At 43.4% G+C, this 15,016-nt stretch overlaps 1 protein-coding gene and 1 pseudogene across 4 annotated transcripts in view; one reads left to right on the top strand and one right to left on the bottom strand.

The window, feature by feature from the left end:
• Positions 1 to 341: 341 nt before the first annotated feature.
• LOC103306173 (ras-related GTP-binding protein D-like) lies at positions 342 to 1,008 on the bottom strand (annotated as a pseudogene).
• A 6,924-nt stretch (positions 1,009 to 7,932) lies between these two features.
• Positions 7,933 to 15,016, top strand: part of EPB41L4B (erythrocyte membrane protein band 4.1 like 4B) — a 263,311-nt gene continuing 256,227 nt past the window's right edge. For 3 of the 4 annotated variants that reach the window (XM_065584005.1, XM_065584006.1, XM_065584004.1), the window contains exon 1: positions 7,940 to 8,361. In XM_065584005.1, the coding sequence (XP_065440077.1) occupies positions 8,074 to 8,361 (288 nt within the window). In that variant the 5' untranslated portion in view covers positions 7,940 to 8,073. Of the gene's footprint in view, positions 8,362 to 15,016 lie in introns of all 4 variants that reach the window. The other variant, XM_005296488.5, reaches the window with a different exon arrangement.

Here is a 15,016-nt window from a genome sequence, read left to right as displayed (position 1 = left end):
GCTAATAGGATGAGCCCTTTTGCAAGTAGCCCCTTCATGGGTATGAAGGGGCAATTAACAAAGTCCTAGAACTGTGATGTCCCACACTGGCCCATTTACTTTTGATACCTTCTTGATGGTTAGGAGACGAGTCCTCTTGACTAAGTTTACAGTTTCAGAGCCAACATTTTTAGTCATAAAGCAAAAACTCAAATATTATGTTATAGCATGTGATAAAGATATTATAAGTGAAATTAATGCATGCAGCAACTAACAAACATTTCATAAACACTAAACACATTTTTATGGTTAAAAAATGTATTGAACTTATACTAACACATATGTGCAACAAACTGGTTTCCAGCAATGAATTTGTCAGTGCTTGGCTGTGGCCTAAAGCCTTGGCAGGAGCTGGCATCTGGTCAGCCAGCATCACACTCACTACTTTCATTCTCATTTCAAATATTTCATGTGCGCCCTTGCGAAAACAATGGAAGTTGCAGTCTATTAGTCATTAGCTCATAAGTTTGCATATCCACTGGAGTACTGTCAGTTGCAATATACATTTTCCTGACTACATCAAATAAAAATGCTTTCTCAGTCCCAAAATTTGAAATGAAGAGGTTATATAGGTTTTCTAGCATTGAGAGCTGCGGAATCAATTTCTATACTACTTTGCTAAGGCCTTCAAATATAGAATTGATCATATATGTTTGTCAGATAAAAACTGAGGTGAATTTTCTCCAATCTATCATCTGTAAGGTCATCAATTGCCGTCTGATGAATGCCACTTTGGATTTCAATCTTGTGATCACCAGACAAACCATCCATTTTCTGAACAAAGATTTCAAAATTGATGTCTGTATTCACTTTATATACTGGGGTCATGGTGAGATGCAACTTAGCCAAAGCTTCCATGTAATCATCCAGAGAATCAATGACAAACAGCAGTGCCCCAATGTCTCTGCAAATCATCTCATAGTCATGGAGGGTCAAAAAAGAAGTCGATTTGCCCAGGCAAGTCCCATATTACATTTCATCATCTCTGGTCTCCAGCTCTCCTCTAAGAAAGAATGAACCTTGTCTCCATTATCTGCTAGCCCAACATGAGTATTTTCCTCCTTCTCTTTCCTAGAGCTTCCTCATTGCCTGACTCATCCTGGCCATGCTCCTCTCACCCACATGGCTCCCTGCTGAGCCAACTCCCCATCTATATGCCACTCCTTTGACATGAATAGCTACATTCTGAGGTGAGTGGGACATTTAGTCCTTGCTAGATTTTCTATTTGGACTGCCACAACAGGTGCCAATTGTTTTGCAGATGCTTGTTCAGTAGGAAGTGGACTGAGTCCACCAAATCATTTTGTACAATCCTCAGACAGGTAATAATGTTATTTATTTATTCACATTTCTAAAATATGCTGATCACACTCTAAGCGTATGCGCAATTTCGAAAAAAAAACAATTAAAGTGCAGCTTTCCTTTGTGATAATGCACATTCATGTTCTATGTTCACTGTCTCTTTCTGTATCAAATGTGCTGAGTTTATAAAGTTGTTAATTGACAACACTGCCAGTTAAATTGGGGTCCTTCCTTCCTACACATCATCAGGAGTAGTAAGGGTTCTACAGGTCAAACAAGATGATTATGTCGAGCTTCTAAACATCTTTTTAGATTTTCCTCCTCTGCAACAAATATATTTTCTTTTAGCCTTAGTGTAATGCGTATGAATTATATTTTCACCTTGGCTGTATTTCTAGGATTATTTCAACAAACAGTGAAAGTTCCCAACTGCTTTCACCATCAGTTAACACTGAAACATCCTTTCTGAGTTGCTGCAGAATTCAGTATAGCACTGCTGCATATATCAAAGGGGGATTTGCTGTGTTATTTAGGTCTCATGTGCCTCATAGCAAAAAGGGCCTTGAATTTATTTCTGTGTGGTGATATGATTAAAAGACACATATCTGCCATTAGAAAAGATCATCTGTGCTGGGTACAGATCAAGGAGGCATCAGTGTTTTAGCCTTTAGTGATCATTTGTACATATTTTGAGTAAAGTACCTTTTAAGCTCATTTGAAGGCTATAATTAAAAGAGCACATTGGTCAAAGGTCATCTTTTTTAAATGAGTTTCTGATATTATTGCAGCTTTAGATAGTATTGAATGCTTTTATTTAGCTCTAATGATGAGATTCCTAGGCTTGAAAATAATTTCTTTGAACTGACTCATATAAAAATCAGTACAATAAACTGATGAAAACCTCAGCTGCTGTAATACTCATAAACTAACTAGTGTTGGGCCTGTTCAGTAGATGGACTGGAGACATGAAAAAACATGTAGTCAGCAGGGAACATTTTTCCTTTTAGGGACTTGCCTACATGGAAAAGTTTCACCAGCTATGCAGGTACAGTTAAACCACAATAGTTATACCGGTATAACCCTGCTTGGACACACATATCCAGCAAAAAAAGTGCCTGTTGTCATCTTATCCTAAACCACTTCCAAAGTAACATAAACTAAACTAGAAGTTTATCCTGGAATAAGAGTGTCCACCTGAGTTATATTGGTATAACAGTTTAAATTCACACCTCACCTTATGCCAGTATAACTTCCCATGTAGACAAGCCTTAGCTTAGTGTTGAATCAGTTGGAGGAGGCTTCTGATAATACAAAATCAAAGTCCGGACCACCTGTCAGGTCATTAAAGAGTCTATGGTACATTTTGTAAGCATAGAAGTATCAGCCCCAGTGTCCTTGCCAAATTATGATTTGCATAATTCAATCAATGGTGACCCGTTTGGGGTGGTGGTGGTCGTAGTGTCACATGACCCTCCTCAAAATACCCTGGGGGGGGGGGGGGGAACAAATTAATGGTGTTTAATTTTCAAATTAATTTTAGTTCTGCAGTTTCTCTTTAAAGTCTATTTTTGAAGTTTTTTTGTTCAAGTATGGCTACTTTTAAATCTGTTATAGAATATCCAGGGAGATTGAAGTGTTGTCCTACTGGCTTTTGTATGTTACCATTCCTGATGTCTGATTTGTGTCCATTTATTCTTTTACGTGGAGACAGTCCGGTTTGGCCAATGTACATGGCAGAGGGGCATTGCTGGCACATGATGACATATATGCCATTAATGGATGTGCAGGTGAATGAGTCCCTGATGCTGCTGCTGATGTGGTTGGGTCCTCTGATGGTGTCGCTAGAGTAGATATGGGGACAGAGTAGGCAACGAGGTTTGTTACAGGGATTGGTTCCTGAGTTAGTGTTTCTGTGGTGTTTGCAAATTTAACACCATTAATTTGGGCTTGAATAGTCACTGGGAGTGGCTGGCTCACTACAAAAGCAACTTTCCCTCTCCTGGCATTGACATCTCCTCATCAATTATTGGGAGTGGACTACATCCACCCTGATTGAATTGGCCCTGTCAGCACTGGTAGGGTAACTCCCTTCTCTTCGTGTGTCAGTATAATAATGCCTGCATCTGTCATTTTCACTCCATGCATCTGAAGAAGTGGGTTTTTACCCATGAAAGCTTATACCCAAATAAATCTGTTAGTTTTTAAGGTGTCATTGGAGTCCTCGTTGTTTTTGTGGATACAGACTAACACGGCTACCCCTCTGATATTAAAGTTACCTTTGCATTTTCCTCTTGGTGTGTGTCTGTGTACAAAGCAATTCAGAAATAGGGTAATATTAGGCATATTCACATAACTGACATGGTGTTTGGGAAAGTAAACAAACATGTGACTGCGATGCACCACAGGAAGATCATAACTCGAAGGCTGTCATGCTAAACAGCATCTCCTTCAATGACTTTTTTCCAAACTAGTTTCATTGTTGTCTATGGGGTTAGCACAATCAACAAATTCTCAAACCTAAAAGACCAAATAATCTTCATATCTTCTAAAGATCTCTCTTTCTAGTTTTATTAACACAGACAATGGGTCCATACCATGTGTGCGTGTTGTTTGAGCCCTTTTGTGCAAGTTGCTTTTAAGGAGGACTGAAAGCTGAAACATATTCTAGCAAAAGCTTGCAAAATGTCCCATTTTAGTCTCTCAGTAAAGACACTTAAAATTTTTACCAAATTGCAGAAAAAGAAAATCTAGCTATGTGCAATTTAAATTTAGTACTCTTCTTTTTTACATAGTGAAAGTCTGGCAGAGCAGCAAAATCCACAAATGTGTAGACAGTGACACAAAATAAGAAAAGAAAGAGGTCTCTAATTTTTAGACAGTGCATATAATACCACAATAAAATTATCTTAATTAGGACATCCAATAGTAGCTGTCTCCATTAAGAAGTGGTGTCTTTTTTTTAAAACAGACAGACACTTAAATTGAAACAAAATACTGAATGAAATTACACAAATAGAAATACTTTTACTACATTTCATCGTTGTTTATTTGGTAATGGTTACTACATCACAAGTGATTACACACCACTTACCCTCTTGGCACTGCCCAAATGCCACTAAGGGGCTTTTTTGCAAATACTGGCCCAATTAAACTGCAGTTATTTCTACTCATGCAGTTATGCTAATTTGGTTTCCTGGGGGCTGTCCATAGGAACACAAGGATTGCTATACTGGATCAGACACATGCTCCATCTAGTCCACTATTCTGTCTCCGGCAGTGACTGGTACCAGATGCTTCAGAGTAAGGTATAAGAACCCCACAGTAGGAAGAAGTCCCATCTAAGGGGCTATCTTGATTAAGATTATACTGCAATGTACATCTTTATAGCAGTGTCAATCTGAGCATCTCAAAGTGTTTTTCAATATTGTTTAAGCCTTTTATTGCTCCTGTGAGGTAGGTATGGAATCCCCATCACTGGAGGTTTTTAAGGACAGGATGGATAAACATCTGTCAGGGATGGTCTAGTTTTACTTAATCCTGCCTCAAAGCAGGGGCTGGAATTGATGACCTTTTGAGGTCTTGTCTAGCACCTACATTTCTAGGATTCTAAGAGGAATATCTTCACCCACAAATAAGTTGCAGCCACCTTGAGGATGGAGCGCAGCAGATGTTTAACAGCACATGGTATCACTTGAGGGCATGTCCACTCAAAACTGAAAGGGGAATGTGGGCAGGCAGAATGTAACATTTCTATGATTCTCAGAGTGCTGGTTACTGAATCACCAGCATCACTTCCTGCAGCAACCAGGTCTCCTTTGAAGGACTCTTAACCACATATTGATCAGGTTCAACCTTGCATCATTTAGGAGATCTGATGGAATCACAGCATGTGTGTGGCTCCTTTATAACAGTACTGTTTCTATTTAGTGTAGCCACTGTACAATATTTTGTATGCTGGTAGTGAAAGTCAAGCAGGTATAATTCATATAACCCTCTGATTGATTAGGGTTTGAAAAAGATGTTCATACTTTCCCCCCGCAAAGGGTTTGTTTCTCAGGGGCTGCAGGAAGATGCTTGTGGCTCACAAAGTCAGAGTTGCCCACCCTTCCACCATGTCCCATCTCCATCCCCGACATGCTGTCTCTCCCTTTACACCAGGGATGAGGATCATTCCAGAGGTAGGAGAGCCACCACTGCCAGATTTCTGTCACTTTAAGAGTATTTTGTGCTGCTTATGTAGTGTAAAGTGGTCTTACTGGCCTGGAGAATCTGCCTTGTAATGTTCACAGAAGAAAGAACCCTAACCTATGACACTTGATTTGAAGATTCCTAATAATGGCAAACTTGGGAAATACAAAGAAATGCAAATTGAAGTCTGCAAATATAATCTCTAGTAGTACTGGATGAAGAAAAGAGACATGCACCTCCCCATTTCCAGCAATGCTGCTTTAAATAACTATAGAGTTGGGGGAAATATCAGCCCAAATATCTTGCTAATCCAATGATTTTTTTTACCAGAGTGAGCACTTCAGGTCTGAGCCCCTTGTGTAGTGTGGAACAATGGGAGGAGATGCAGAGCTGCTGGTACCAGATAATTTAGCAGTGATGTCCAAGCCCTTTAGTGCAAGAAAATGCTTTACATCCATTTGTTCTAATGATGCAAGGTGGATGAATGGAATTGTGCCCTTTGTTGCTTTCATAAGAAATGATGTACTGACAATATTTTAAACATAGGGCTTCTACAAATGTCCCCCCCTCCAGCCATACTAAATGCTGTGACACCAGGCTGCGGTGTTTGTAGAGAGAATGGGTGAAGGATTTTATTCAAAACTATCTATTTGATTTGTAGCCATAACCAAGGAAGGAGGACTGACTGCTGTTTAGCCTGAAAAGTAAAGGAAGAGGTGGGAAATTCGGGAGAATGCCCTCCCCTTGGGAATTATTATTTTTTAAAATACACAGTGATGATTCTGAAGGCAGTATTTGTATGTGACCTAAGAATGTGATTTTTGCAGGAGTGACTTAATAGTGTCTAGGGGACGGGTACATTTAATCAGAAACAGAGAAATTTCTCTTATCTTCCCTTCAATTTAGTGAAATTTTAACAAGGTGTTCCCAAGTGTCCCCTCTCTAGCACTACCCTGGATACAAGATGTACTATGCATGTCCTTGATCTATCCCATTTCTGTGAACGTGCATCAGGTCCTTCTCAGATGGCCTGGACTGCTTTCAAAAATACTGTGTGTATATGTTATGAGGGCAGCAGGAAATAATTTTTATTCACTCATTTTCTCAGTCCACTTTCCCATTTTATCTCTTCCCTCTGGTCCTTAACGTTTCCATAAGTGTCTAGATATTATCCTCCCTCCTCCACCATAGGTTTATTACTGTCCCAGATCAGCTATGAGTGTCCTGCAGCTATCTAAGACACCGGCTCTCAACTTGAGGGCTGCACACTGGTGTTTGGTGTGTGTGATAGTGATGGGGGTGGAGGGGGGAAAAGCTGACCAACTTTATGGCTGGATGAAAGGGGGTTCTGAATCCATGGTAGGGAAAACCTGGAACGTTTTTCTGTTGTAACATGATTACAATATGGAAATTAACTTAGCAAACTGCCCTACCAGGCGCTGGCGCAGCTGTCCCTTTGATCTGAAGCCTCTGGGCAGAGCAGGGAGCAGTGTTTACTACAGGTATTGCGGGCGGAGGGCAGATGCAGTGACATGTTCTCTAGCTTCACCTGCTGCCTTTGCCCCGGCATTTTAGCAGCTAGAAGCAGTGCTCGCCATCGGTCCTGTGGTGTAGGAGCCGCACTGGCAGAGTGCAGGAGTAAGGGGAGGAGGCGAGAGACAAGGGACAGCCCGAGACTGGGGGAAGGGGGTAATGAAATAACAGCGGGGAGGAGCAAGGCTGGATCGCGGCCTGAATTACACACAACAACCAAACTCTAATAGATTTCCTCGTCTCGCTCTCCCCTTCCTCGCCCCCCCCCCCCCCCCCGCGCAACTTTGCAGTGTCAGTTTGGAGCACACATGTCTCGTCCCGCCCCAGAGGTCCCAGCCGCCTCCCCATGGCAGCGAGGGTCAATAGAGGGCAGCAGGCAGCTGCCTTCCCAGTGCACAGGGCAGGCAAGGTGGGAATTTCCGAGCTTGCAGGTGAAACGCTGCGCTTGAACCTTCCTCCGCCTCCCCGGCCCGCCCAGCCCGGCCGCTGCCCCCTGTCCCTCCCTGGCCGGAGGTGGAGCGGGGGCAGTCCCGGCGCAGGCGCCCTCCCCGCTCTGAGCGTGTGCGCGCGCCCTGTCGGAGCGGGGAGCAGGTGGGAGCCCGGCAGCCCCGCGGGGCGAGTACCTCGGCGCCTCAGGGCAGAGTGGCGGCGCAGACTCGGCGGGCAGCCGGGCGGGCGCCGGGGCTAGCAGCGCCAGTGCACGGGCGGCCGCCGCGGGACCTTTCCCCCAGCCGCCGCCACTACAGGTTGCATCGCGCTCCGCCTCAGCAGCAGCAGCTCCCCCTGGCCGCCCCGCGGCGCGGCTCCCGCTGCAGGAGGGGCTGCATCTCCCCCGCCCCCTTCTCTCTGCCGGGCGGCGCTGCAGAGGGCGGAGCTGGGAGCCGGGGAGGGCTGGCCCCGGTGCCTGGCTCCCGGCGGGCGGCGCTGCTGGGTTGCTCTGGGAGGCTCCCCGGGGCTGGGCGCGGAGCTGCGGGCTCGGGGGTGTGAGCGGCCGGGTAGGGCGCCCCCAGGATGCTGCGGTTCCTGCGCAGGACCTTTGGCCGGCGGTCGATGCAGCGCTACGGGCGAGGAGCTGGACGTGGAGCCGGGCGAGGAGGCGCCTTTGGGGCGGGGGACGAGCGGGACGGGGGGCTGAGAGGAGCCGTCGCCGCGGAGGGGTTCCCCTCTTCCCCGCACCCCGGAGGAGCTGGGCACAGCGCCGGAGCCGCCGTCCACATCCCGGCGGCCGGAGACAGCAAAGCGGCGCTGCACTGCCGGGTCCTCCTGCTGGACGGGACCGACGTCAACGTGGAGCTGCCGGTGAGTACCAAGCTGTAGCCCCCCCGTACAGCTCCCTAGTACTGCGCTGCAGCCCCCCGTGAGTACCACACACTTGTCTGCACGCGCACTCCTCCCTCCCCGATAGATGCACCTTGTGGAGCCCCTTGACACGCCCCTGCCCCCCAGCGTGCGTTACATGCACCTGCCCTCCAGGTGACTAGACTGGCGGCCCCTGTTTGCCCCTCTCCTTTCCCCGGGGGCTCCCTCTTCCACTCGGTACAAACCACCCGCATCTGCTTCTTCCTCCCCGGCAGTGCGTACGGAGGAAACACCCACCTGTTCCCCTCCCCCCGTGAGCTGCACCTGCTCCTCACCCCCGGGACTGCCACGATCCCTGGGTTAGGGCGCTCGGGGTGCGTGTGTGCCCGGTGGGGGCGTGCTGCATAGGCAGGGGGAGCCGCCATCTCCTCCCTCTCTCCCCCGCGCATCTGAGCTGCTACATTGTAATGGCTTCGTGCTCATGTTAATGCCGTTTGTGTGCCCCCCCCCCAGTGATGGGGGGGATCCGCGGTGCAAGGGGCCTGGGGATGTGTGGGGCGCTGTAGCTGCCCCCTTGGGGTTTCTGCCTTTCCTGTTTCCTCCCGCCTCGGTTCAGCAAGAGGCGGTCACTGCGCCTGTAGTCCGCACCTGTAGCTCTGCAGGGAAAAGCAAAGAGCCGGGCTTGTCTCTGGGGTCACGCCGCTGGTTCAGGCCCCTTTGGCCGGGGGGGCGGCTTGTTGTGTTTGGGGGGCGGGGGTCGCATCTAGTGTTCGCCGTGCGGCGCTATTCGGGGAGGGAGCGAGTAAGCCCCCCCCCCAACTTCTTTGCGGTTCCTGGCAGGCGATAAGCCTGGCTGTCTAAAGTGCAGGAACGGCTCCGTATTAGGCCTGGTAATGTCACACACCCAGGTGCACGCTGACATTTCCGACTGAAGTTGCAGGATTGCTGTGTCAGACTGTGCCAACGTTGTACCTTATGACTGAGGCATAATTCTCTCCTTGTCCCGCACGGGTATCGCTCTTACGGGCTGGGGTGGGGGGCGGGGTTCTCTCTGCGGTGAATACACAAGGGTAGTAGCGGCGTAGGTAACTACAAGGGTCCTCGGTTTCTTGTACAGACACGTCTCTCTTCTCAGCTTTACCCGGCTGCGCGCGGCATTCTCTGCCCCTCTCTGAAACATGCTGCTGAGAGATCCACTGGGATCTGCTGCTGCCTTGACTTTAACAGAGTTCAGCTGAAAATTGAATTCTTGACAGCCCATAGTTGGGTTGCTTTGAGCTGCTACAGCTCACCCAACTCTGGGAGTTAAGTACTATGGTATTAGATTTGCATTTCTTATAAATTATAATACATTTTGCGAGTCCTCTTTCTTTGGTTGTTTTTGGACTGTCCCCTTTTTTTTAATTACAAACTTCGAAGCTTGTTCCTGAGTTCTTCTTGTGCCAACAGTGAAGTTTATTTCAATTTAACTATATTTGTACATGGTATGGTTTCAGGGGTCGTTTTAAAATTACAGTAATATTAAAAATATATAATGGCTTGCAAGTGTAAGACTAAAGATTTAAGAGTTCCACATAAATTTCTGGGAGACATGTAAGAAGTACATATTCCAGAGATCCAGATATTCTCCTTTCTCCCACCCACTTTGTGCAATTGATGTTCAGAGTTTGCAATTCTTTTATTGAGTAGTCAGTTGTAGTACCAAAATTAGAAGAAATATCCCCTTTCCAATGTATTTGGCGCTCTATGAACTAGGGTAGGAAACTATATTAATATAACTTCAACAGTATAATTAATTACAAGATGTGTAATTTCGACAGTATGAAAAAAGAACTGGTTCCAGAATATTTATTTTCATTGTAAGCTTTTGACTGTTTATTCTGTGTGCACCCACTTATGCTGTTTCAGAGTAGCAGCCGTGTTAGTCTGTATCCGCAAAAAGAAGAACAGGAGTACTTGTGGCACCTTAGAGACTAACAAATTTATTAGAGCATAAGCTTTCGTGGACTACAGCCCACTTCTTCGGATGCATATAGAATGGAACATATATTGAGGAGATATATATACACACATACAGAGAGCATAAACAGGTGGGAGTTGTCTTACCACCTCTGAGAGGCCAATTAATTAAGAGAAAAAAAACTTTTGAAGTGATAATCAAGCTAGCCCAGTACAGACAGTTAGATAACAAGTGTGAGAATACTTACAAGGGGAGATAGATTCAATGTTTGTAATTGCTCAGCCATTCCCAGTCCTTATTCAAACCGGAGTTGATTGTGTCTAGTTTGCATATCAATTCTAGCTCAGCAGTTTCTCGTTGGAGTCTGTTTTTGAAGTTTTTCTGTTGTAATATAGCCACCCGCAGGTCTGTCACTGAATGACCAGACAGGTTAAAGTGTTCTCCCACTGGTTTTTGAGTATTTTGATTCCTGATGTCAGATTTGTGTCCATTAATTCTTTTGCGTAGAGACTGTCTGGTTTGGCCAATGTACATGGCAGAGGGGCATTGCTGGCACATGATGGCATATATCACATTGGTAGATGTGCAGGTGAACGAGCCCCTGATGGTATGGCTGATGTGATTAGGTCCTATGATGATGTCACTTATGCTGTGTGCACACTTAACCAACAGAATTTGGCACCATGATGGTCTCTGCTCAAGAGAAACCCAAGAGTTAGAATAGCAGTGTTGCAGGTCAGGTTTGGGGTGTGTAGGTAGAGATATCTGGGGAAGCTTGCAGGGCATCTACCTCGCTTAAGACAATGTTAGTAATTCCTCTCTCCCTTTCAAACTATCATCAATTTTCAAGATAGTGGAAATCTTGGTATGCCTTAGAGGAAAGAGCGAATAATGTTCTGGGTCTGAATCACAATTTATTATAGTGCTAATTTTACTTCTGAGCAAAAAAATGTTTTCTAAGGAAGAATTTTAATAAGAAATCGGGTAAAATCAATATATTAAGGATTTACTTACAAAAGTTTATGTAGTTAAGATCAATAAATATTTAGTTCAATGCTATACTCTATTTGAACTAACATATCATATATTGCCCGCTTATTGTTAAAGATCATGTTTATTCAGACAACATATAGTGTTAAAACATGACTGGACATGAAACCAGATCAATTGCATCTAATCAATAATTCTTCTATGTCTTCTGAGTAAAATGAAATGATGGCACTCTCCCTACTTCTTTACTGTTGAAAATAAAAGGAAATCTTATTCTCTCAATTTTAAATATTTGTGTGGTCCAATAAAGAGTGAAAAGCACACAGGCTAATATTGTAATGCTCAAACCAAGTAAACATAACTAACCCATTGTTTACAAACAAAGTATGTCATGGCTATTGTGTGTTTGTCCTCAGATGGAGTATGGGACTGTTGACAAGACTCTCCCTTTTGCTCAACAGGTTATGGAGGAGGACTCTATGGGAGCTCACAATGACTGTTAGCATCTTACCTAACTCAGCAGAAGATTATTTTAGCTGGTATCTTTACCTCTTCCACATTTTATTTCTCTTTTTCATAGAACACCCAAATTTATGATTAAAAAAATTATCAAAGAGGCATTGCTCCAGTCCATGCATATTGGTAACAGGTACTGCACTGCAGTTTTCTCAGTCTTATACGTACTGTGCCCCAGTCCTGCAAACACACTGCTCACATGTGCATGTGCTTAACTTTATACAAGTGTCTATAGGACTGGGGCCTGAAATGGCATAGTGGATTAAAGGGTTTTTTGGGGGGAACATTTACAACATTTAAAAAGACTGATTGGTTTCCTTGTTTGTCTGATGGCAGGAAATATGTATTGTAAGGGAAAATATAAAATTGTAATTTTATTAGCCTGCCATGTTAACCTTTAATTCCTAAAATTCCTCCCTTAGTACAAGTTAGATTCCCTTAAACATACACCTTGTCAGACTAGTTTCAGTGATGCTTTAAGTTTTCTATCGTGCTGCCCAGCTGTCTAAAATAGACAACTGTAGGTGTTTGGCAAGGTTGACTTCAGTAATTTCTGAGGTAAACATTAAGATTTTGGCATAACACTTAAATTGAGAATCTTATTGCCTACTCTCTTGTCCAAGTGCTGCTAACTTTTCACTTTCTATAACCACCACCTCTATGGTCTCCACTTGTTCTTTCCTCACTTTTTTTCTTTCAATCTGTACAAAATATTGTCACCAAAGCCATCATTCTTTCTTGGGTACCTGATCATATCTATTTCTTCTTATCCATTTCTGCCTTGAACATCTGCTCTCTGTTCTCATTTTCTTCTGTGAACAACCTAAGGTGCTGCTACTTTCAAATTATTTCATAACTTGGCCTATCTCTCTCTCGCCTACTCTTTCATGTATATATCCTCTTCCACTCTCTTTAATCTGCTCAAACTTTCCTCATTACTGGTCTCTTTGCTTTCTCCTGGACTTTGTACTACCTTCAGCTAAACAAAGTAAAAAAAAAAAATGTTTTGAGCATTTCAGCCAATTCCTTTATTAAACTTTTTATGTAACATTTTGAGGATTACTTACTGATACGTGCTTTCCCTTTGCTTTTAAATCTTTGAGACAAAATGTGTACCTTGAAAGCATTCTTTCTAAACAGAATAATGCACTAGCTAGCTTCTTAAACCCACAACTCCTCAGGGCCCCATATTGAATCTTAGAGATGCTGTTAAGCTTAGATATGTTGTGAAGAAGTGAATGGCAGTTTACCAGATCTGTTGCTGTGGGGTGATTGCCCACGGGATGGAGAGAATAAAATAGTGTCATTAGTTCCTGTTGACCAGATATCATATATGCACATTTGAAATCTAGAATGTTTATATGAATTGATGTGGGAGAAGGGACCTGTATCAGAACAGCCTTTTCCTGCTCTTGCTATGTATTATTAAGCTTCAAGAGCATATTTAGCATTTTTTGTGTTGTCATATTGATACAGGAGGCTATTATTTGTTTGGTCTTTGCCTTGCAACTCAGCTGTTGGTGGGGGTAGAAGGCTGTTTGCTCACTGCTATCAAAATAATAATAATTTCTTCCTCTAAGAGGCTTGCTTCAACATTCTCGTGACTTAACAAAAGAAAAGCAGCTGCAGATGATGCCATACCTTTTATATATGGGGGGGGGATAGCTCAGTGGTTTGAGCATTGGCCTGCTAAACCCAGGGTTGTGAGTTGAATCCTTGAGGGGACCACTTAGGGATCTGGGGCAAAATCAGTACTTGGTCCTGCTAGTGAAGGCAGGGGGCTGGACTCGATGACCTTTCGGGTCCTTTCCAGTTCTATGAGATAGGTATATCTCCATATATTATAAGGATGGAGAACAGAAAAACAAAATATGTTGGTGTTGCTCTGGTAGTCTGATCAACAAGTGGAAATGAAGACTTTTAAGGCCTGGCTTTTAAAGCTGAGTACCCATAGCTTATGTTAATTTTAGTCAAAGTTGTGGATGCTCTGAACTTCTGAAAATCAGACCTACATTTTAATTTGGTGCATTTTCATCATAAAGCTTTTTGTGAGATGGCTACTTCTGTGCTATAAAGCTCTAGCTGTCAGTTCAGGGTAGTCTGTCATAAACATTCCTTCACTAACAATCCCCTTGCTGTAATAAAGAAATCTCTTGGTTGCCAAGAATATAATTACAGAGAAGGTGTGTGGTGTGTTATAAAATATTATATTTAGTGATCAAATAAATGGAAAAGACAAGTATAATACTTTAAATCAATGAAATGTTTTCAAGTGGGTAGCTTTTGTTTTTGTTTTGTGCCTTCCTTTTTGGTACACCTGTTTTAATAACTGTTTCAGCTACTGTAGCAGTGGTTCTCAAACTTCTGTACTGCTGACCCCTTTCACATAGCAAGCTTCTGAGTGAGACCCGCCCCCCCTTATAAATTAAACACACTTTTAAATATATTTAACACCATTATAAATGCTGGAGGCAAAGCAGGGTTTGGGGTGGAGGCTGACAGCTTGTGACCCCCCCCCATGTAATAACCTTACGACCATCTGAGGGGTCCCAACCCCCAGTCTGAGAACCTCTGTACTATAGAAACAATTAGAATAGGGATAACAACAATTCCTTACTACTTTTAGTCATTCATCTTTGTGGTACCATATCCCTTTCTTGGCTGAATAATGTAATCATAGCTGTGCTAGTGTAACTGTGTAACAATAGTGTAATCTCTATTGTTGTACATCAAATGCAAATATAAAATAACATTTTGGTGTTGTAAGAAACTCTTCGCTATTGCTGTCCTCTCTTTGGTTTATTTTTTTTTTTTTCAAGCAGCTGACTTGATAGAATTTGTAAATAGCATTGGGGAGGAAGAGGAGTCAAAATAACACTTTTCATTCCTCCACCCTTTACATTGTTTCCTGAGCAGAACTTTTGTAAAAATAAACCCCTTCATCTGAGAAAAATATGTAGTGAAACCTACTAATATACAGTAGGACCCTTTGCTTCAAGTTTGTCTCTGAGCTGAAGAATTTTGTATTATTTATTTTTAGGACCACAGTATTACTATATTATTAAATAACACCTTTCTTATAAAGTAACAAGTGGAGAATTAATAAATAAATATGAATCAATAATAAACCCCATTTAAACTTATTCACAAAAAATAGTTTCTCTCGTTATAGATGTTGCTTTTTGACAA

The sequence above is a fragment of the Chrysemys picta genome, chromosome 2 (genome assembly GCF_011386835.1).
Source record: "Chrysemys picta bellii isolate R12L10 chromosome 2, ASM1138683v2, whole genome shotgun sequence".
NCBI lineage: Eukaryota > Metazoa > Chordata > Testudines > Emydidae > Chrysemys > Chrysemys picta.
The sequence above is the reverse complement of the archived record's forward strand: the minus strand, read 5'-3'. Positions and strand labels throughout refer to the sequence as shown.